This window comes from Rhinatrema bivittatum, chromosome 4, assembly GCF_901001135.1.
Source record: "Rhinatrema bivittatum chromosome 4, aRhiBiv1.1, whole genome shotgun sequence".
In the NCBI taxonomy this organism is placed as follows: Eukaryota; Metazoa; Chordata; class Amphibia; order Gymnophiona; family Rhinatrematidae; genus Rhinatrema; species Rhinatrema bivittatum.
In genome coordinates, this window is record NC_042618.1 from 160,270,920 (window position 1) to 160,293,145 (window position 22,226).

The 22,226-nt window shown below is 40.8% G+C and overlaps 1 protein-coding gene across 2 annotated transcripts in view; it reads left to right on the forward strand.

The window, feature by feature from the left end:
• The window catches only part of STXBP6 (syntaxin binding protein 6), a 281,082-nt gene that overhangs the window by 248,610 nt on the left and 10,246 nt on the right, over positions 1 to 22,226 (forward strand). For both annotated transcript variants that reach the window (XM_029599020.1, XM_029599021.1), the window contains exon 5: positions 19,955 to 20,112. In XM_029599020.1, the coding sequence (XP_029454880.1) occupies positions 19,955 to 20,112 (158 nt within the window). The remainder of the gene's footprint in view (positions 1 to 19,954; positions 20,113 to 22,226) is intronic.

The following is a 22,226-nucleotide window of genomic DNA, read 5'->3' on the forward strand; positions in this document are numbered from 1 at the left end:
CCTGAAGGGATCCCTTTTTGATGTTTACAGCGGATTCAGTCTCTCTTCATCCTGTCCCTTCATTCCTACCAAAAGTGATGTCGGTTTTTCATTTCAATCTCACCATTTCTTTGCCGACCTTCTCTAGAGAAGACCATCAGAGTAGCAACAAAACGTTGACATTTATGGATGTCCTTTGGGTTCTCCTCAGGTATTTGGAGTTCACTAATTCCTTCTGTAGTATGGATTGTTTTGTTCAGAGGGCTGTGTAAGGATGTTATGTCCTGTAAAGCAACTCTGGCAAGGTGGATCAAGGTCGCCAAGGTTGTTCAAGCTCATTCTACTAGAGCCCGGTCTTCTTCCTGGGTGGAAGCAGTGGCTGTAGTGCCTTAGGACATTTGTAAGGTGTCTACTTGGTCATCATTTTACTCTTTTGCTAAGCATTACAGATTGGATGTTCTTGCTAAGGAGGATGTAGCTTACTGAGCTGCTGTTCTCAGAGCAGCCCTTACTTCCTACCTCCTATATTAGTTTATTTATTTAAACAATTTTTATAGACCTTTTTTTTTTCTGGAAAGTAGTCAAAACAGTTTACAGTGCAAATGTACATAATAAAAAGACAGTAAAAATGACTCACATAACACATATGCATTTTAAAAGAATAGATATTAGAAAAATAAAGTAAAAGTAAAAAGTAAGAACCAATTAGTCAGTAAAATTAAAAATAACTTAAAAAAAATGTAAAGATTAGTTGGGCTTTGATACTTCTCACTTGGCTAGACTGGTGTAGCAAGATGAAAAGGAAGGAGAAATGTTATTACCTGTTAATTTCCTTTCCTTGAATCCTGCTACACCAGTCCAGGACACCTCCCCTCCAGAAGCTGGGCCATAATAAGAGTTATGAAGTATTGCTTTCAGGTTAGTGTTTTTATACATATTTTACTATAAAGGGATATCTTTTTTTCATCTTCTCAAGCTTTATCTACTGCTTTTTATCCCTCCTTCTGATACTCTTTTCCTGTTTTCTCAAGGAATGCACAAGTAGTGTGGTTTAAGATTTTTCTGTCACAAAATTTTGTTTTACTAATTTTTCAATGTTTTTCATTTATTCAGTGCTTTGTAATAGGAATACTGGTTTTCTCTGAGCTTCACCAACATCTAAATAGTAGTGATGATAGGTATTAGAATTTCTGGCCTGAGTCTGACTAACCTGGCCTGATGTGTTCAGAAGTTTAGCCTTAATGGACTCAAAGTTCACACAGACACACATCACATGATTGTACAAAAGTGAGAATAGAAGAGGTAAACACCAGCTGTGCAGGATTTCTCACATTTTCAGACGCAAGGTCAGAAAGGGTATAACTGGCAGAGGAAAGGGGAGGAAAATAGCAGAGGGACAGACAGCGAGAGGGAACCCTCACAGACAGACAGAAGCAATTCAACTGCCCTGAACATAAGAAAAGTATTTGTACTATATTATCATTGCAACAATATTATTTGCTGTATCTCTGCATTCTGCTTGGTTTTTTTTTAATGTAGCTTAATATTAATAATATTGTTATCCTGCTGTCTATTGTGAGATTAAGTATGTGTAAATGTGGCCTTGTTTCTGATAGTGGGTCCTGCCAGGATGGGAAGAGCCTGGGTGAATACCGCCTTTGGGTCTTGAAGTAGAGGATCCTGTCAGGAGGGGGAAGAGCCTGGGAAATGCCATCCCTTGTTTTGGTTGTCCTTTTCTTTTCACTCTCATACAGAACAAACCTGCAATTTGATGTCACAAAGAGAACTGTGTGCCCTCATCTGTTGGCAGGGAGGAATAATCCACTTATCTGGACTGGTGTAGCAGAATTCAAGTAAAAGAAATTAACCTATAATAAAATTTTTCCTTTCTCTAACAATTCTGTTAAGTGCTACTTTAATAGAGACAAACTTGGAATTTTTGAACAGAGGGTAGAGCCCCCAGCTTGACATTTGGAAATGGAAGTAGTCACTCATGCAGGAGTAGAGAACAAGTGTCCCTCTTTTCTTTTTTTTTTTTTTTTAATACGTTATAGACAAAGCAGTATGACTTTCGTGATGGGGAAATTAGCGGAGATTCTTCTGAAGGAAAAGATACTGAGGCATCTTAAATCCAGCAGGCTGCAGGATCTGAGGCTACATGGTTGTATCCCATCTGATCATATGGCTTTGTCTGATTTATTTTTGTACTTTATGCGCACAATATCTTCAGTAAATGGCATGGCTTCTACTCTGCTGCCATGCAGAGCCTGAAAGGAGCTGCAGGCAGCACCAACCTTTTATAACTGTTGCTTTTGTTGCACTAGACAGACCCTGCTGTGCTACGGCAAGTATTGGCAGCTACAAGAAGTCGACAAATTCTAATACATATCAAAGCTCCTTAGGCTCTGCTGTTTTGGCAAATTATAATCCTGAGGGAATTCTGCATCTTTGAATATTGCAGTTAAAATTATTATTCAGAGACCATGATTATATTGTATATATTTTTATAAGTTATTCAGAATTTTAAAATATTGTCCACAGAATTTTAATTTTTTTGATGCAGAATTCCCCTGGAGTGTACATTAGTTTGCATAACAATAGTAGTGGTCACAAGCAGGCCTGGCGCCACTGGGTGTGAAAATCATGCAATTGCACAGGGTGGCATACCCGGTGGGGCAGTGTTGGGAGCATGGAGAGGCCTGTGTTGCCGCCGGTGGACCCAGTTCCATCGGTGGCAAAAGAAGCAGGATTCCATAGCAGAAGAGGAAGCCTGTCCCACAACTCCTCATGTGCTGGCCCTGCGGTAATCAACACTCGAGGTGTTAACACTTCCTGTATTCTCATCTCGTGAATTACCTCTGGGTCAGCACATGAAGAGGAACCGCAAAATGGCTGCTCTCCACAAAGAAGGCACAGGCTGGCAGTAGTATCAGAGAAGGAATGACCCGTGGATCCTTACTGCCTGGTCTGCATGTGTGTGAGTGTGAATAGAAGGCTGCCTGGGATGAGAGGTTGTGTGAATGAGAGCCTGCCTGAGATGGAGTGGGGGTATGTGAGCGGGTGCGTGCATGTGTGTATGCGGGTATGCGTGCACGTGTGTGTGTACATGCATGCATGGGAGCCTGCTTGGGATTTGGGTGGATGTGAATGGGGGGTGTGGGGTAAATGGGACTTGTCTGGGGTTTTTGTGTGTGTGAGAGAATGGGAGCTTGTCTTGGGGGGGGGGGGGGGGTGAGAATGGATACTGCAGGTGGATTCCAAACTGCCAGCAGCTGAAATGAAGATGAGGGCCTGGGGCTGTTGGTAGATCCCAATCAAAGAAGAGCTGGAGATGTCTGTGGGTTTGTCTGAGAGGGAGCGTATGTGTGTGAGAGCTCTTATGTGTATATTTAAGAAAGAGAGGAGAAAGTTTGTACATCCCAGTCCCACTAATCCATAACAATCTCAGGATGACTGGAAATCAAAGTTGTAGGTATGAAGAGCGTGAATTTTTAAAATCTTTTTTTAGTTTATTTTTCAGATGTTATTTGATGTCTGCTGTTTTGAAATATTTTATTGGTGTTTGGGGCATTTAAAAAAACATGTATATGAGTTTTTAATTATTTGATCTTTTATTCATCAGCTTTTTTTGAAATAATATTTAGTATGTTTTTAGTGTTATGATTATATATTTTATTTCTTGATTTTATTGTTGGATGTTTGAGGAATGGTGATGGTTCTGTTTTTTCATTGTTGCATAAGCCCGGATTTTCAAAGGCCCGCATGCGTAACAAACGGGAGGTTTGCGAGGGGCTGGGCCTTCCGCTCACATTTTAAAACAGGCCCAGCCACGCGCGTAAACCCTGGTACGCGCAAAAGTGCCGGGCCTCTCCAAAGGGGCGGGCCGAAACAGCGCATTCTACACTGTCCCAGGGAAGCGCACACCGGCAGCTAGCTGGCACGTGCAGATTACTTCTGCTCCAGAGGAGCAGTAAGTAATGAAACAAGAAAAAGTAAGTAGATAGGAAGGTGTTAGGAGTCAGGGAGGAGAGGGGAAGAGGGAGGAAGGTTAAGTAGGGAGGTAGGGAAATTCTCTCCCAGTCCGCTCCTTAATTGGAAAGGTCTGGGAGGAAACTGGGGAAGGCCCGATTGCAACGCCGCACATAGTAATCGAAAATTCGTCCCCACCAGCACGTGCTGCCCACACATGCATGCGCGGATATCGTATGTTATAAAGTGCGCACATGTTATAAAATAGTCACATCCATGTGCGCGCGCCGGGAACCGCACTCCTTTGAAAATCGACCCCATACTGTCTGGCTTCTTGCAGTTTTCAGTTCAGTTTTTGTCAGTGTGTTTGTATTTCTACTTTAGGGTTGCTTTATTCTGTATTTGGTGAGGGTTTGTTTATGTTCTGCCTGTGTGACTGAGGTGAGGCATTTTTCTAATAGGAAGTATATTAGTGTATTCGGGCTTTCAGAGGGTCAAGCTCATACCCAACACACATCACAATAGGCCTAATACCATATGAGTTCCAAGTGTCTTTTTTGCAGTGCATGCAAATATAATGTAAGTGATATTTTTACCTCAAAATACTGTCCTTTGATATTTTTCATGTAAAATATAAATACATAACTCTTAACTGTGTGTATGGAATGTGTTGTGCAAGGTTAAGGTTCACCTAGGGCACCTAATACCTTTGCACCAGCCATGGGTTTTTTTGGGGGAGGGGGGGGGATGGTGTCTTTTTTTTTTTTTAAAGTTTGTATCACTGAAGAGAGCTGGCCGTTTTTTGGGTAGGCTCGGGGCAGAGAATGAATGAACAGTGTGTGTGGGGGGGGGGGGGGGGCGGCAGCACGGTAATTGTTCACACAGGGCAGCAAAAAGGCCAGCACCAGCCCTGGTCCCAAGCTAGTTAAGTTTGAACCAGCAAGCTAAAACTGCCCAGAAAGCACATGGGTCGATGAGGTGGGTTTCAGCCAGCCAGATGATGAAAGGACAGATAGAGGGGGCATGACCTAGCAACACCACAGGTCACAGAATACCTGGCACTAGCAGGCCGCAACACCCCAGAAACCAACTGGGTTGATGCTGGCAGGTTGGTGGTCTGTTTCTTTCCCACAAGGTCATGGGGATCTAGGCAGCAGGATGTTTGAACAACAGCCTTGCTAGTTTAGATAGCTACTTAGATTATTACAAGCTTGGTGGGAGGGCTGGATTTACAATTTAGGCACCCATAGGTAGTTGAGGGAGGCTTCCCCAGAAATCATGGCAAGTATGGGGGGAGCCCCCGGCCCCCCCCCCCCAAGAAAATCATCATAGAGTGTAGGGGGAAGAGGGAGTACCTACTTTCCTCCTAAAAATCAGTTTGTGCGGGGGACCCCTGTCCAGATTTTCCCTTTTTCCTTTGGTGTCCCATTGTCAAGTTTCCCCACATGTTTGGCCTGCCAACCCTTTCATTATCTTTCTTATCTGGTCTGCACTACAGCAAGTGCATCAACTAAACTGAGTGCAGGGCCCTTGCGCCAGTGCAAATGCATTCACAGCACCTCTACAGCATGTGCTTGCTGTTACCAGGAAAATCTGTGCGGGGGGGGGGGGGGGTGCAGTGGAATCTGTGAGCTTGTATGCACTGGTGCAAGAGCCCCATTCTCAGTTTAGTTGACGTTCTTCCCAGACCGGAGAGAAAATGAAAGACTTGGCAATGCTCTGGCGCCTATCAGAATTTGAAGAATCTGAGTGTTGGATTAATTATGAGAATTTTTATGCTCATGTACCCAGGATTCTAGGGAACCAATGAGGAAGACACAAACTCTAACTTGGATAAGGAGAAATATCCTGCAAATGATAAAGCTTCATCAGCTGGCAGCTGGGATATATCTTTAGCAGTAACTTGGCATACTGGATGGGCAAATTGGTCTTTATCTGCCAGCACTGATGTTGATAAAATATAATTACTAAAATAAGAGAAAAGGAAAACATTTTTTGTGCTTTTTCATCTTGTACTTGGCATGGAAACTGTTCCCACTTTACTTGCATGTGTCTGTGTTTTCTGTGTAATAAGCATGTTTGTTTCTGCAGTATAGATCTACCCCAGCTCCCAGCTTTGCAAGCAATACTGTGAAGACATTGGAAGCTGATAAACAATTTTCTGTGTAGGCAATAACGTGGCAGGTTGTGCATTGAAGGATTTTGATGCATGTCCTAGATGTGTCAAAGGCACTTGCATGCTTTGGCAGTTCTTCAGAATCCTTTAATGTATGCCATATTATATGGTGTTGCACTTTACACAGTGTCCTGACTCAAAATATCCCCTTATTTATTTTTGCATATTTAAGTTTTCATACTTTTAAATTCTATATTCAACTGGGTCACTTACAATGTTAGTGAAGCAGAGTTCATTGTGTATAAAAAGTGCCTTGCTATCGGTTATTGTATACACTGGCTTCCAATACAAAAAAAGAGCTCTTTTTTAAACTACTTATTATAAAACACTTTACAATTACATTTCTTTGTCTTAAAAAGTTGTTTATCCATTATGTTCCAAAGCATCAGCTTCCCTTCTTGCATGACTATAAGTTGCAAGAGACTAGATGTAGAGCCTTTTCATTTGTGGGCCTAGTATCCTGGAATATTTTTCCATGTGTTTTATCGGAAGAGCAAGACTATTTGCATTTTAGGAAAAAGCTAATGGCTTTATTTTTTAAACAGGTATATACTGATTATATATGGGTTTTTAATTTCATTTTTAAAGTTTATTCTTATTGATTATATATTTGTCATGTCTGTTGTGAATTTGTTGATGTACAATTATGGATGTTCATTATGTAATCCACAATAGACAATTGGATTAGAATCTGCGGACTATAAGTATGTACAAAAATTGATATTTTTTAAATTGTAATCGTAGGATACTTATGGTTAAATCTATGCTCATTTTTTAATCATTTTACTATATCTTGTAAGCGGTTTAGTATAAATAGTGCTGTATGCCTCCAGCGGTGCAGGCTGTCATTTATTATGTCATTCACCAGACAGTACCTTCTTTCTTTTCCAGAGGAACCAAATAGTAGGGTCTCACTTTATCCCTAAAGTGCTCATGTTAGGAAGATCTCCTTTTACTCATTGTTCTATGTACTCACTGACTGGAAACGCTGATAGGTGAAGTAGCATACTCCTTCCAGAAGCTGAGAGCCCCACCAGGAGCATGGCTCCCCCTCTCCAGCTATCCTTCCTGCAGATTCTCTGTGTTTCACTCCCTTCACAACAGCTGCACACACACACACACACACACACACACACGCTACCTCACACACTGAAATCCAACTCAAGATTAACACACACTCAAGAGCAGGCGTGTCCAACTCTGGTCCTCAAAGGCCACATTTCAGTCAGGTTTTCAGGATAATTGTAATGAATATGCACAAAATAAATTTGCATGCATATTGCCTTTCCATTTAGACAAGCTTCTGTTAATTAGGAATAGCAAGAAATTATGATCTATGGTGTCAAAAGCTGCAGAGAAATCCAATAGCACAGTACTACTGCCTGGCTTCTATCCCGATATCTCAGAAGATCATCCAGCAGGGTAACTAGGACTGTTTCCATTTCTGAGGCATTTTCTGAATCCAGATTGATACGATTCCAATCAATTTTTCTCTGCTATCCAGTTGTTTAGTTCTGCTCTTACTAATTGTTCTATTAATTTCCTAGGAAAGGAATTTTGGACACCGAGCAGTGGTTTTCAGGTTTGTCTGAATCTAGCTTTGTCTTTTTTTATTAGTGGCTGCATTACTGCTTTTTTTAGATCTGTAGGAAGTAGGCCTGCTTTCCAGGCCCTAGCCATGTCTACTTGTTTACAGTTACTGTGCAGAAAGGATTTAATTAGTGAGTGATCAGTCCATGAGTGATGTTATGTTCATGCCACTTGCTTTGAACATCTTGGTTTTCTATACCCATATGGAAAATAAGGTCTGGAATATGACCCTTTTTTTATGGAAAATTTAACAGCCTGGGTGAGCCCTAGTGTAGTCATGGTGGCTAGGATGTCAGCCATGTGCGATGATCGATTATGTGTGTGTAAATTAAAGTTGCCCATGATCACAAATTTTGTGATCAGTTCTAGCAGTCTGTGCGTGGATGAGATGTTGTTTTGAGGAGGATGATAACCCTATTGGATTTACATCCCTTAGTTGCACTAGTAGTAGGCATTCTGATTCCAGTACCAGCAGCAGTGGGATTTAGTGTGTCTAGATAGTGTTTAAGCATAAAATCGCTTTTCCTCCAGGTCTGGTTTTGTAATTAATGGCAAAAACCTTTTGGGCATAGTTCATTTAGTGAGACTTTACCTGTCTCATCTAGCCATGGGGCCGATGCAATAAAGTCGCTTAGAAAGCGGGCGCTGAACAGTCAGCGCCCTCTCTCTTAACGTGCGCATGGCGCCCCTAAGGGGGGGGGGGGGGGCAGCATGCAATATTAAAATTAGGGGGTTGTGTTAGCAAGGAGGTGCTAGGGGCACTTGCGTGACGCTAGCGTATCCTTGCTAATGTGAACCCAATCGGTTTTCATGACCGGCATACTCAGTAAGGGAAACCGACACCGAGTTTATCAGTGTCTGTTTACCTTACCAGCGGACAGCCACAAAAACCAACGCCAATAAACCCGGTGTTGGTTTTTGTGACTACCATTCGCTGCTGAAAACCAACGCCGATTTTATCGGCGTCTGTTTTCATGATAGGTCCGATTTTCAATTTTTTTTTTAGTTTAATTTCTTTATTTTTCGATGCGCACATCTATTAATATCTGCTCTGGCAGGCATTAATAGATGACAGTTAAATGTGCGTCCAAGATGCACATTTTTTTTTTTGCATCAGGAGTGAATGCCTAATAGCCTCATTTACATGCATTTGCATGTGAAGAGCGCTATTACATTCACTCCACATTGAACACACGTTGAATATACACTAATCCCCTTATTGCATTAGGGGATTGATTAACGCCTATTCTACCCACGTCCGACTGCAGGTTAACAGTGCGCTCGGTTCAATGCACTATATTGCATCAACCCCCATGTTTATCTGTAGGATATCTAGACTTGCGGGGCCTTACAGACATTAAAATTTTAAGAAGCAAGTTAAGGCTTTCTTTTTTTAATACTGTTTGTAACTGATGTTTATTCTGTATTACGTTTGTTTTAACTATTTTATCATTGTTTTGTTTATGTATGGTATATTGTACTATGTACTAAGATCTTGTTCTGGAGATAGTGGATTATAAAACATGCTAAATAAATAAAATTATATATTATCCTGAATTTTTTAGTATTTTTTGTTTACTGGTCTGACATTCATTAGGCCTATATATGGATGTGCCCTGTGTGAAGGGTAGTTGTTGCTTTCAGCTATTCAGACAACGTTTCTCAGGTGCAGTTTGCAACAAGGAAACCATCAGCCAGAATATTTTATATTTTTAAATGGAAGAGGTTTACCAAATGGTAGACAGACAAGGATGCACAAAAACAGAAAGGAATTTCAATTTAACACAATCAAATTAAACAACAAAGTATTTATTTTAAAGCACTGTATGATATTAAATAAAAAAAAGTGTTAAACAATACATGAATAATCTAATCACTAGGACCCAAAAAACAAAACGGAAGTCGGTCTAAAGTAGCTACAGATTTGAAAAAAACAAAAGCAAGACCGATGCCTTGGAAAGAGAATTTGTTGAATACAATAACGCCCAACTAGCTCACCTTAATTATCCACAGTTATCAAACTGAAGTCAGTTCAATCCTCCACCGATCATAAATTGTATCTTTAAAACTTCCCACTCTTTACATTGTATCTTTTAGTTTCCTTCCTTTAGTGTCCTTTGATGGGATCCCCTCCTCCAGATGAATTCCTCCACAGTTCTGATTCTTTCAGAATGGTTTCCTCTGAGCTAGTAACAAACCCAAAGCAAAAACTTTCCCCAGTTAACTTTACCACCAGAAACACAAGGAATACAAGATTTCTCCTTTTACCAGTATTATGAAGGCTTGGTGAATCTACTTACTAGTGTGCCATCAAGTCAGAAGCTCAGGAGGAACCCTAGCACCCAAGGAACCAGAGAGTCTGAAGGGATCTTGTAATATATCAGATGTATAGAGCCACTTTAAAATTCTGGAGAACCAACATTTTGGAAACCTTTGATTAATTATCAGGACACGGGTTTAATGTGTTTTTCAAATTAATATTGTAATCATTCTAAGCAGCTGAGATTCACACCTTTAAACAAATGTGGTTGTTGACATATTTGTAAAGTATGCAATCATAAGCCGCTGATGCAGCCAGAAAGGTGAAACTCGGCCAGAGTCAGGCATTATTGTATTCAATAAATTCTCTTTCCAAGGCATCGGTCTTGCTTTTGTTTTAATCTATACATTATGCATTACATATTGCCATATCTTAAATCACATATTAACACATCTTAAATGAATGTACATTTTACATATATATATTCACAACATAAAATTCATATACATTTTATATTTCCCTTCATTCACACACATTCCGCTAAAAATAACCAGCTATTAACATCTATAAAAATGAAAATCAACTCCCCAGTGTTTCCACTATATGGATAGAAATCCCATGTGTGTTGGGTAAGAGTATAGTGATAGGAGTATACTACCATCCACCTGGACAGAATGGTCAGACAGCTGATGAAATGCTAAGAGAAATCAGGGAAACTAACCAATTTGGCAGTGCAATAATAATGGGAGATTTCAATTACCTTCAAAAGATACGTTGTATCACAATGTTTATATTTGCATCACATTTGTGATGCAAAAATATTATAGCTTAAACATTGATAACAGTCAAATATAAACATTGTGATACAACGTATCTTTTGAAGTTATTTAATTGTACAACAGATAGAGCAACCTCTGTTTAGATTTCAATTACCCCAATATTGACTAGGAAAATGTAACATCAGGACTTGCAAGAGACATAAAGTTCCTGGATGTAGACTGCTTCATGGAGCTATTGTTTCTGGAACCAATGAGAGAGCGAGCTATTTTAGATTTAATTCTTAGTGGAATGCAGGATTTGGTGAGAAAGGTAACTGTGGTGGAGCCACTTGGCAATAGTGATCATAACATGATCAAATTTAAACTAATAACTGGAAGGGGGACAATAAGTAAATCTACAGTTCTAACACTAAATTTTCAAAAGGGAAAATTTGATAAAATGAGGAAAATAGAAAAAACTTGAAAGGTGCAGCTGCAAAGGTTAAAAGTGTTCAACAGGCATGAACATTGTTTAAAAATACAATCCTAGACGCGCAGTCCAGATGTATTCCATGCATTAAGAAAGGTGGAAGGAAGGCAAAATGATTACCAGCATGGTTAAAAGGTGAGGTGAAAGAGGCTATTTTAGCCAAAAAAAAATCTTTCAGAAATTGGAATAAGGATACATGTGAAGAAAACAAGATAAAGCATAAGCAATATCAAGTTAAGTGTAAAACATTGATAAGACAGGCGAAGAGAGAATTTGAAATGAAGTTGACCGTAGAAGCAAAAACTCGTAATAAAAACTTTTAAAAATATATCCGAAGCAAGAAACCTGTGAGGGAATCGGTTGGACCGTTAGATTACCGAGGGGTTAAAGGGGCTCTTACAGAAAATAAGGCCATTGCAGAAAGTCTAAATTAATTCTTTGCTTCTGTGTTTACTAATGAGGATGTTGGGGAGATACCCGTTCTGGAGATGGTTTTCAAGGGTGATGAGTCAGACGAGTGAACGAAATCACTGTGAACCTGGAAGATGTGGTAGGCCAGAATCACAAACTAAAGAGTAGCAAATCACCTGGACTGGATGGTATGCATCCTAGGGTATGGAAGGAACTAAAAAATGAAATTTCTGATCTGTTAGTTAAAATTTGTAACCTATCATTAAAATCATCCATTGTATCTGAAGACTGAAGGGTGGCCAATGTAACCCGAATATTTTAAAAAGGGCTCCGGGGCAATCCTGGAAACTATAGACCAGTGAGCCGGACTTCAGTGCCGGGAAAAATAATGGAAACTATTCTAAAGATCAAAAAAATATATGGTTTAATGGAACATAGTCAACATGGATTTACCTAAGGTAAGTCTTGCCTGACAAATCTTCATTTTTTTGAAGGGGTTAATAAATATGTGGATAAAGGTGAACCGGTAGATGTAGTGTATTTGGATTTTCAGAAGGCATTTGACAAAGTCCCTCATGAGAGGCTTCTAAATGTTACAGAACGGGTGTTTTAGTGTGCCCTTGGGCCTCAGCCCAACCCCAGACGGATCCAGGACCGAACCTAGGGTTGGCGATTTGTCCCAGCATGGCAGAACACAGTCTTACCCTCTGCCAGGCCTGCAAGCTCCCAGAGCCAACAACATGATGATGTTGGTAGGAGAACGGTCCTCCGACCGTTCCAAGCCATTTCGGACCTGCCGCTTGGATCAGCATGGGGCAGCAGGCTGACCTGAGGATGAGGGCAAACGGAGGCCTTGACACAAAGACATGACACCAAGGCTGATATGAAGACATGTCACCGAGGATGATGAGCAGACATGACACCAAGGCTGATGCAACGGCATCAGAGATGACACGAAGAACTTGAAGAAGTCCAGACGAGAAGCTGGAAAGGAAGACATTGGCACTGTCTCTCAGGGCACCCTACACAGCCCACCTTCACGGGTGGACCACCCTGTCCCACTGCGCGCCCTACACAGCCCAAGGAGGCTGGTCACGGACCACGAGGAGAGCGGGACGAGCGGAGGAGAGGATCCAGTCGAGGTGGGACTTCGACGACGAAGCCGATGTCATCCGGAGCACCACAACGGCTGGCAGGACAAGACGGCTCAGGAGCACAGGATACCAGTCCACTGCCGGCATCTCCTAAGACGGAGAAGTGTCACCTGGAGATCCACGGCCGGCAGAACAGAAGGCTCCAGAGCAAGAACGAACACCAAGGAGGGCTGGAACATCAGGAGATAGGACATGAGGACACCTGGACAGGGACCTCAGGCAATGAAGACGAGACGAGGAGCTCCACGGAAAAGACAAGGACCTGTCGGAGCGCTGGACAGCAGGAGCTTCCAGAGACGAAGTAACTCCGAGGCAAGGAGGAAATGCAGAAACAGCCCTTTTATAGGGCTAGCACAGGAAACAGTCACAAAGGTGGCGCCCAAGGCGTATCCGGTAGTGGGCCCTTTAAATGTAACAGAGAGGCGCGGCCGCGCGCCTAGAGGGAAGCAGGAAGCTGTGCAGGACCGTGGACAGCGATCCTGCACCGATGTCAACGTCAGAAGCAGCAGGGCTGGGCCTGGACGCAGGCCCCGATGATGGCAGTGGCTCGTGCCGCTGCAGGAGACCCCGAGGGCGGCTCCAGCCACCAATCCAGCTCGGGGCTGCGGCCTCCAGCCACCCGAAGATGACCGGACGTTGGCGGTGGCTCCCGCCGAGATGGCAAACATCAGCGGCTCCACGCCGCGCCAAAGCAGGGCAGGATGCGCGGCCTCCAGGCCACAAGGGAAAACAAAGTCCACGGTTCCGATCGCGTGGGAGGCCAGACAACTGCGGCGTGCCGCAATGGAAGAGGCAGCAGAAGCGAGGTGAGGAGCCTGCTCATGGGGAAACCCGCGGGCAGAGATCATAACACTAAGAAAACTAAAAAGTCATGGGATAGGTGGTGATGTCCCTTCGTGGATTACAAACTGGTTAAAAGACAGGAGACAGAGAGTAGGATTAAATGTTCAATTTTCTCAGTGGAAAAGGGTAAACAGTGGAGTGCCTCAGGGATCTGTACTTGGACCAGTGCTTTTCAATATATTTATAAATGATCTGGAAAGGAATATGATGAGTGAGGTTATCAAATTTGTGGATGATTCTAAATTATTCATTGTAGTTAAATCACAAGTGGATTGTGATACGTTACAGGAGGACCTTGTGAAACTGGAAGATTGGGCATCCAAATGGCAGATGAAATTTAATGTGGATGTGCAAGATATTGCATATAGGGAAAAATAGCCCTTTCTGTAGTTACACGATGTTAGGTTCCATATTAGGAGCTACCACCCAGGAAAAAGATCTAGGCATTATAGTGGATAATACTTTGAAATCGTCGGCTCAGTGGCTGCAGCAGTCAAAAAAGCAAACAGAATGTTAGGAATTATTAGGAAGGGAATGGTTAATAAAATGGAAAATGTCATAATGCCTCTGTATATCTCCATGATGAGATTGCACCTTGAATATTGTGTACAATTCTGGTCGCCGCATCTAAAAAAAAAGATAGTTGCGTTGGAGAAGGTACAGAGAAGGGCAACCAAAATGATAAAGGGGATGGAACAGCTCCCCTATGAGGAAAGGCTGAACAGGTTAGGGCTGTTCAGCTTGGAGAAGAGATGACTAAGGGGGGATATGATAGAGGTCTTTAAGATCATGAGAAGTTTGAACGAGTAGATGTGAATCGGTTATTTACACTTTCAGATAATAGAAGGACTATGGGATATTCCATGAAGTTAGCAAGTAGCACATTTAAGACTAATCGGAAAAAATTATTTTTCACTCAACACACAATAAAGCTCTGGAATTTGTTGCCAGAGGATGTGGTTAGTGTAGCTGGGTTCAAAAAAGGTTTGGATAAGTTCTTGGAGAAGTCCATTAACTGCTATTAATCAAGTTTACTTAGGGAGTAGCCACTACTATTAATTGCATCAGTAGCATGGTATCTTCTTGGTGTTTGGGTACTTGCCAGGTACTTGTGGCCTGGTTTGTCCTCTGTTGGAAACAGGATGTTGGGCTTGATGGACCGTTGGTCTGTCCCAGCATGGCAATTTCTTATGTTCTTATCACATATGTAAACCCATATATACAGAGACCATTGGTATTACACCAATGGGCCCTATTGTTTCACCTGTGTGGCTTCTTCAGGGGGATCTCGATTCATTGTTTTTCTGAAAAATATTCATTGGATCAACCAATCTTGTTTGCTGAAATGATTCACTCCTCACATATCACTATATTTGTTGCAGGATACTTGAATATGCCTTAATTCTTCACTCCTTATTCGTGCAGCAATCACTATATGTATCCGATAAATCCACACATTGCTTAACTATTCTTCCCCTGAAGAAGCCACACAGGTGAAACAATAGGGCCTCTTAGGGTAATACCAGCGGTCTCTGTATAAATAGTTTTACATATGCGATAATGGAAACATTAGGGAGTTGTTTTCATTTTTGTAGATGTAAATAGCTGGCTATTTTTAGCAGAGTGTGAATGAAGGGAAATATGAGATTTATATGAATTTTATATTAATATATATGTAAAATGTACATTTATTTAAGATGTATTAATATGTGATTTAAGATATGGCAGTAAGGCAATATGTAATGCATACAGTGTATAGATTCTTTATATTGTTTAGCACATGTTTTGGATTTAATTTCATAACATGCTTTAAAATAAATATTTTAATATAATTTGAATGTATTAAAATTAATTCCTTTCTGTTTTCGTGCATATTATATGTGTTAGGAATTGTTTTATACCTCTACATCATAATATACCATTGGGTACAGACAAGGATTTTGCTTAACCTCCACCAAAGTTACTAGACTATCTTCTCCATCTATCTTTATCTGGTTTGAAAATGAATTCAGTGAGAATTTGTTTTAGTGCAATAACCAATTACCAAAATCAAGAGGATGAAAATTCAATTTTTTTCACACACTCTAATATTCTATGGAAGGCCTACTGTAACTTAAGCCTCCCATGAAATCACATGTATTTTTATGAGATATCAATATGGTCCTTAATCAGCTAATGAGATCACCCTTTGAATCCATAAATACTCATCATCTCAATTATTTAACTTGGAAGGAAGGCACCCTTTATTGCAGTCTTTTCTGCCAGAAGAGGCATTAGTGACTTACAAGCTGTACACAAAATTCTATGTAGAAGGCAACATCCTTTTTCCTCACCAGTTTGGGTTCAGAAAAGGCCACGAAACAGAATTCAAACCTTTAGTCATAACTAACGGTATCCACAAGAATTTCAACTAAGGGAGCCATTCCCACTAAATTTCTTCTCTGCTTTTGACACTGTCTATCATCAGCTTTTGTAGCAACAGTTAAGTAACATTGGCTTTAAAGGCAAAATCCTTGATGAATTGAATCTTTCCTGGGTAACAGAATCCAGTCCATAGCAGAGGTCAACAAATCATCCTCACCTGTGGTGTACCTCAGGGATCAGTGCTATCACAAATTCTCTTCAACCTTTATATTCATCTGATCTGTGACCTCATTCAGTCCTTCAACATTGAGCGCCACCTTTTTGCTGATAACATCCAACTCTGCAGTAAAGTAGGTTCAGACCAAACTTCATCCGTCACACATCTTAATCACCATCCTTCAACAGTGGCCCAATGGTTCTACAACCATAAACTCAGTCAATCTCTCCAAATTGGACCTCCTTTGGCTAAGCCAACAAGGATACACCTTATTATCTCTGCCCTCCCTGTCAGTTACTTTCTTAAAACCAAAAGATTCAGTATGAAGTCTCGACAAAAATATTACAATAGAAACCCGTTTCTCAAAGTTGGTAAGGACCTGTTTTATGCACCTGCACTATATTTGCCAAGTTTGCAACTTTTTTTTTATAAATTCAACTTGGCCGTTGTGATAAATGCTTTAATCACCAGCCTGACTATTGCAATTCCCTACTGCATTGAATCTCACAACACAACCTCGAACATCTCTAACTTCTAGAAAGTACAACTACCAGAATTTTAATAGGTGCCAAAGCATCTGACCACATAAGGCCTAGTCAGTTACATTGGCTCCCAGTTGAAAACAGAATTGAACTCAAAACTCTGTCTTCAGGTGCATCATCAGTACCTGATTAACTCTCTCAGCTTCTGTTCTCCTACACCCTGTTGGAGTCATTTTTTGTTACTTTTTGTTAAGGATGTATATAGAGGTTAGCCAATGGATTCAGAGTTTTCATCCAGGCACAGACTAGTTTGAAGGCCACAGGCCAACCTCTGAGTGAACTCCTGTTTATTGTCTTGCACTGTGAAATGTTTACGAACAGGCAAGAGTGTTTGTTTAATTATTCCACTGAAGTCTATGATGAGAAAGCAAGTAATTAACTTATACTAAAGCCTGAGAGAGAGAATGAAGGCCGCACAACTGTATCTGAAATCTGATAAGAACTCGGAGGGAAGCTGTTGCTTTCACAAGCGTTTGTAGTGTATAAGGGGAGACAGTGAGAGAGAGAGAGCGAGCCCTGGACGTGATAGTACGGCTGATCCTTTGGAAATGTGAGATTTTTATATTTATGTAGCAATTGTTATTATCTACCATTACTTCTTCTATTGGATCTGATTTTATTTGTTCTATCCTCCTATTGCTCAAATAAACTCCCCCAGGTCCCCTCCTATTGCTCAAATTAGTCCCCCAGGTCAGAGCCCCTGGGCAGGATACCAGTGTGCACGGTCTGAACCTGTAACGGACCCACATAAGATTATATAGATTAACCTATACTAGACTTCTAGCATTCAGTTGTTTTGCCCCTAAATTTTAGAACAAGATACTACCAAGAGTCTTCCTACTTTACCTTCAGGAAAAGAATGTGATTATTCAACTAGTCCTTCCCCTAATTCCATGGCTAAAACTGTAACAAAGCTACGACGAAATTAATAAAGAAAACTCCTTTATCCCTTGACTACTGGAACTTGATCATGAGACTGTAACATTAGCCATTGCCAAACTTTCTTACTAAGTGACTGTCTCTCCTATGGCACTTGATTCTTCCTGTCCCAATACAACTGCACTAATGTATCTTTCTCTTATCCTGACTCCCTTTTATATTCCATTCCTTCTACTACCGTAAATGACCAATTTAATCCACCCTGTTCCTCTAATCATATAGCTAAATGCCCTCTTTCATGTTTTACCATCTAGATTGTAAACTGTTCACTATTGTAATAAGGAGTAAAGGGGCCAGTGCCCAAATCTCTCCTTCCCCCCTTTCCCTCCAAATTTTATATATGACCCTGTAGGGCTAAACACCCCCATCCCCACCTGCCAGACTTCCAAAATTAAATTAGCATGTTCTAGGGTCTGCAGGTCAAGCCCTTCTGCCATTTCCCCAGTTCTCTTAATATATTATAAATCCAGGTGCCCCTGGAACCCCCCAACCCTGGGCCAGTTCTTCCCCTCCCCAGAGCCTTTCCAGCCTCCCCCCCCCCCAAAAAAAAAAGGACACTGCAGAGAGCAAGGAATAAACTTACCTGCTTCTAATGCTGCTTCTTTCAGATTGAAGCATTACCACTGCGGGGGGAGGGGGCAGAGAGAGAGTCCAGGAGCAGTAATATTTTAAATATATTAAGAGAATCAGGGAAAGGGACAACCTGCGGGCCCAGAATATGCTAATTTAATTTTGGATCAGTTTGGGAGTGGGTAGTGTACAGCCTCACAGGGCCATTTATACATTTGAGGGGTTGGGGAAGGGAGAGAATCGGGGGCTGGCCCTTTTAAATTTTTTTTTTTGTTCAGTGCCATTTAACTGGATATCTTTGAAGATATCTGGTTAAGTAGCTAGTTATCCGACCACACAAGGATAGCTTAGCCGGATAAAACTGAAATTCGGCTACGTTAGCCCGATAACTAAACTCCCAGAAATGACTCTTTTTTTTATCTGGCTGGATTTTAGCTGGATAATGACTTAATCAGCTAAAATATAGCCAGATAAGTGAGCTCAGTATTCAAAGATGTGCCATTTAGAAGGATAACTTGTAAGCTATCCATCTAAATAGCTTTGAATATTGATCTCCATTAACTTATAGATAGGCAGGTTATCAGTAGCTTGGAGGTAGTCATTTAGGTCTCCCGTTGGGAGGAGTAATACTCTTCCTATTAACCATAGTTATGATACTTCTGGCTATCATTAATTGATTTTTGCAGTTTACTAAATCTGGGTGGAGAAGTGTTATATGTTTGCCTTTTCCTTATTCTCCTGTGTAACTATTCTGCTTCTTTATTATGCTCTAAAGGATCTTCATATTTAAATATTTCTCTAGAAATGTTCTTTTTCAATTTTGTTTGGTGTATTAACTACACTTACACTCTTCTCCATGTTCCATCAAACTTGCTTTGGATTCTCTTTAAACTTTTAGTTTTGATGTTTCTCATTTTTGTTTTCTTCATATCACTTTCATTTTTATACTTCTGATGTGCTATTAAATTTGTGGAACATTTAAATTTAAGATCTTCCTTCATTAACAAAGCACGCTTAAGCCTAATGTTTTGATCTTCCTTAATATCTTTGATGTTCTTTTAACTTTGAGGTACCCTTGTACAAGTGACATATATTACGGCAAACAGTGCTTTAATTATCCCTCAATATGTTATCAGGATGATTTTGTCTTCCCCCTTTTTTCCAGTCTTTGGTCTTTGATAGAAAAATTTCAGAGTAATAGTTTTAATTGCACAGTATTGTATATGATTTACTTCAATTGTCATTAAATGTTATTTGTATGTTATTTCCCCATTAATTTTACTGATAAATCCGACTCCCATAGTGAAAATATTATCTACCTTTGTGCCCATCACATGTTGACAAGTGAAACTGGGCGAAATTAAAAAAAAATCACTCTAAACCTAAAATGTTAGGGAAAAAGATTTTTAAAAAGTAAATAATTGAAATATTTATAGCAAACATCAGATACATTAATTCCTAAACCCTAAATCCCAACTGTTCAGTTGAATTTGGACTAAGCATGGAATAACACAGGATTTTTAGAAATCTGGTTTCTCTAGGAAAACACCAATTTTTTAACTCCCAGTCCAAATCGTTCTGTTACTTTTGTGGTCTGGTTCCTGTGTACAGGTGCCTTAGTATGCTAGATTGTGATTATAAAAAAACTGATGGTCTCTTAGCTTATGATATGCTGCATTGTTTGATTTGCAGGAAACAGCATCCTTCACTCAGCAGCAGACAGTGTCACCAGCGCAGTGCAGAAGGCCAGCCAAGCTCTCAATGAACGTGGAGAAAATTTAGGTCGGGCAGAAGAAAAGACAGCAGAAATGATGAACAGTGCGCAACAGTTTGCAGAAACTGCACACAAGGTGAGACTTTTTTTTTTTTTTGGTGAGGTGGATAGCTGTCGAGGGAGGCTGAAAAGATTAAAAACATAAGTCTGATTGATGATGTTAGGGCTAGTGCTCTGCACTGCCAAACAAGAACTGGGTTCAAGAACTGTGCCTATTCCTGGAGGATGGTAGCATATTGCTGTCCTTAGGGCAGAATGCCTGTGGGATTCTGCACGCATTCCTATCAGCTCACCAAATATTTCCCTAAACTTGGTGTTCATTGTTTAGGCTTTGATGTCTGACTCTAATTATCAGTACATTTAGCTGAGTCTCATAGGAGCTGATATTGAAAAAAAGCTGAAAGGTCAATATTCAAATGGTTTGTCTGGATAACTCTGTTACCCAGACAAAACCACAGATTTAAACATTTCTCCCTGCTTTCCAGCTAAATTTTGTCTGGGTAAATCATGATCTGTTCAAAATTTAGCATCTGATTCCAAGCACTCAGGCACAGGACTCAGGACAAACAGGAGGGTTCATTGTAGGAGAAGGTCCATTGATGCAGCTCTCCTTCAGCACACATCTCTGAGAACAGAGGAATTCTGAATCGTGCTCTCTGACCCTGAAGCAGCTGCATGTTAAGGAAATATCTACCTTCCATCTGACACAGTCTCCATGACAGTCTCCGGAGATTCAGCTTTATGCTTCCAGCCACTCTCAGGATATCCCACAGATGTTCAGTCCTCCTCCTGATGTTCTTTGACTCCTTAGCTCAAAAATCCTTGCAGAAAGAATTCCAGAGGCAAACAGCAGTTGCAGTCACTTAGCCCATGAAGAATGTTAAGCAGGCAGCATCAAATGTTTAAATTTTTCTTGGATTGTCCAGTAATCCAACAACTATTCCCTCTCCTGTTGCACCAAAGGTCTCTTCATCAAAATTAATCTTCAGACATCAAGGGTTGATATCCTTGCCAAGCACACAGTCAAAGCCAGATGGTCTCTGAAAATGAAGCCTCTCCAGATCATAGGCAGCGCCTAGTTCTGAGGTCCCAAGTGTTTATCTTGAGCATAGAAAGGTGGTCAACTCACAGATTAGCACACCCTTAGAAGTTATCTCCAGTATAATTTGAGTGTGACTCTGCATATTCATGGAGATCCCTGTATGCATCTAAGGAATTCTCATCTGATCTACCTTCAAACTGTTCACCATAGGGAAGGAGCAGGTCTCTACTTGAAGATCTCTTTTTCACAAAATCTGTACAAGAAATGGCCAAGTGCATCCCAATTGATTTGCAGTTTGAATGAGAGTCCACAACCATCCTTTTTGGTCTCCTCAAATACCTGAATGTCTTGAAAGATTTTGTGGCAGTGCGTGTCCAACCCATCTATATTATATTATATTATATTATTTACAGTTATATTGTAAACCGGCATGATGTACCCACGAATGTCGGTATATAAAAGTTAATAAATAAATAAAATCTACAATGATGTATGCAGGAGAATATGGGAGACCCAAACTCTGTGCTCCAGATAAATAAGCAGGCATTTCCCTGTGGCTGAAGGATTCAACCAATCCCATCTGTTGCACCAACAGTTGAATCCACTCTTAAGCATTCCAAGAAGCCTAGGACACATGTTTTAGTTCCCCCATGAACTGAGAGATTGTTTTGGGAGGAAGCGTTTTCAGAATGCTATGCTGTCATCTCACATAGCATCCTTCCAGACTTGCATGGACCAACTATAACATCTGTTGTTTGTGTAACACTAATTCAGGGTGTTTGCTGATCATTGCTGGGGCCACAGTCAAATACTGGACTAAATTCCAGTTTCACAGTCACCAGGCCTTTTGCCCCAGGGTGTGGGTTCTTTCCTAATGGAAGGAAGGTTGTCCTTCAAGACCCAAGACATGTTAGTGGAATCCCTTCCCTATGGGTTACTAGCTGCTCTTCGGAACCAGTACACTGAAAAAACAGGCTGGACACTCTGGTGGGTGTTCCAAATTAAAAGTTTACTTTGATATGTCAAAATGATCAATGTCCATGAAGAACTTGTTTCCATACAGGATGTGTCCCACTGTAGAAATGTCCCTCAGACTGGATCCTGAGAGATTCTTACCCTCCAGGGAATGGAGGGATAAGTGTTCCAGG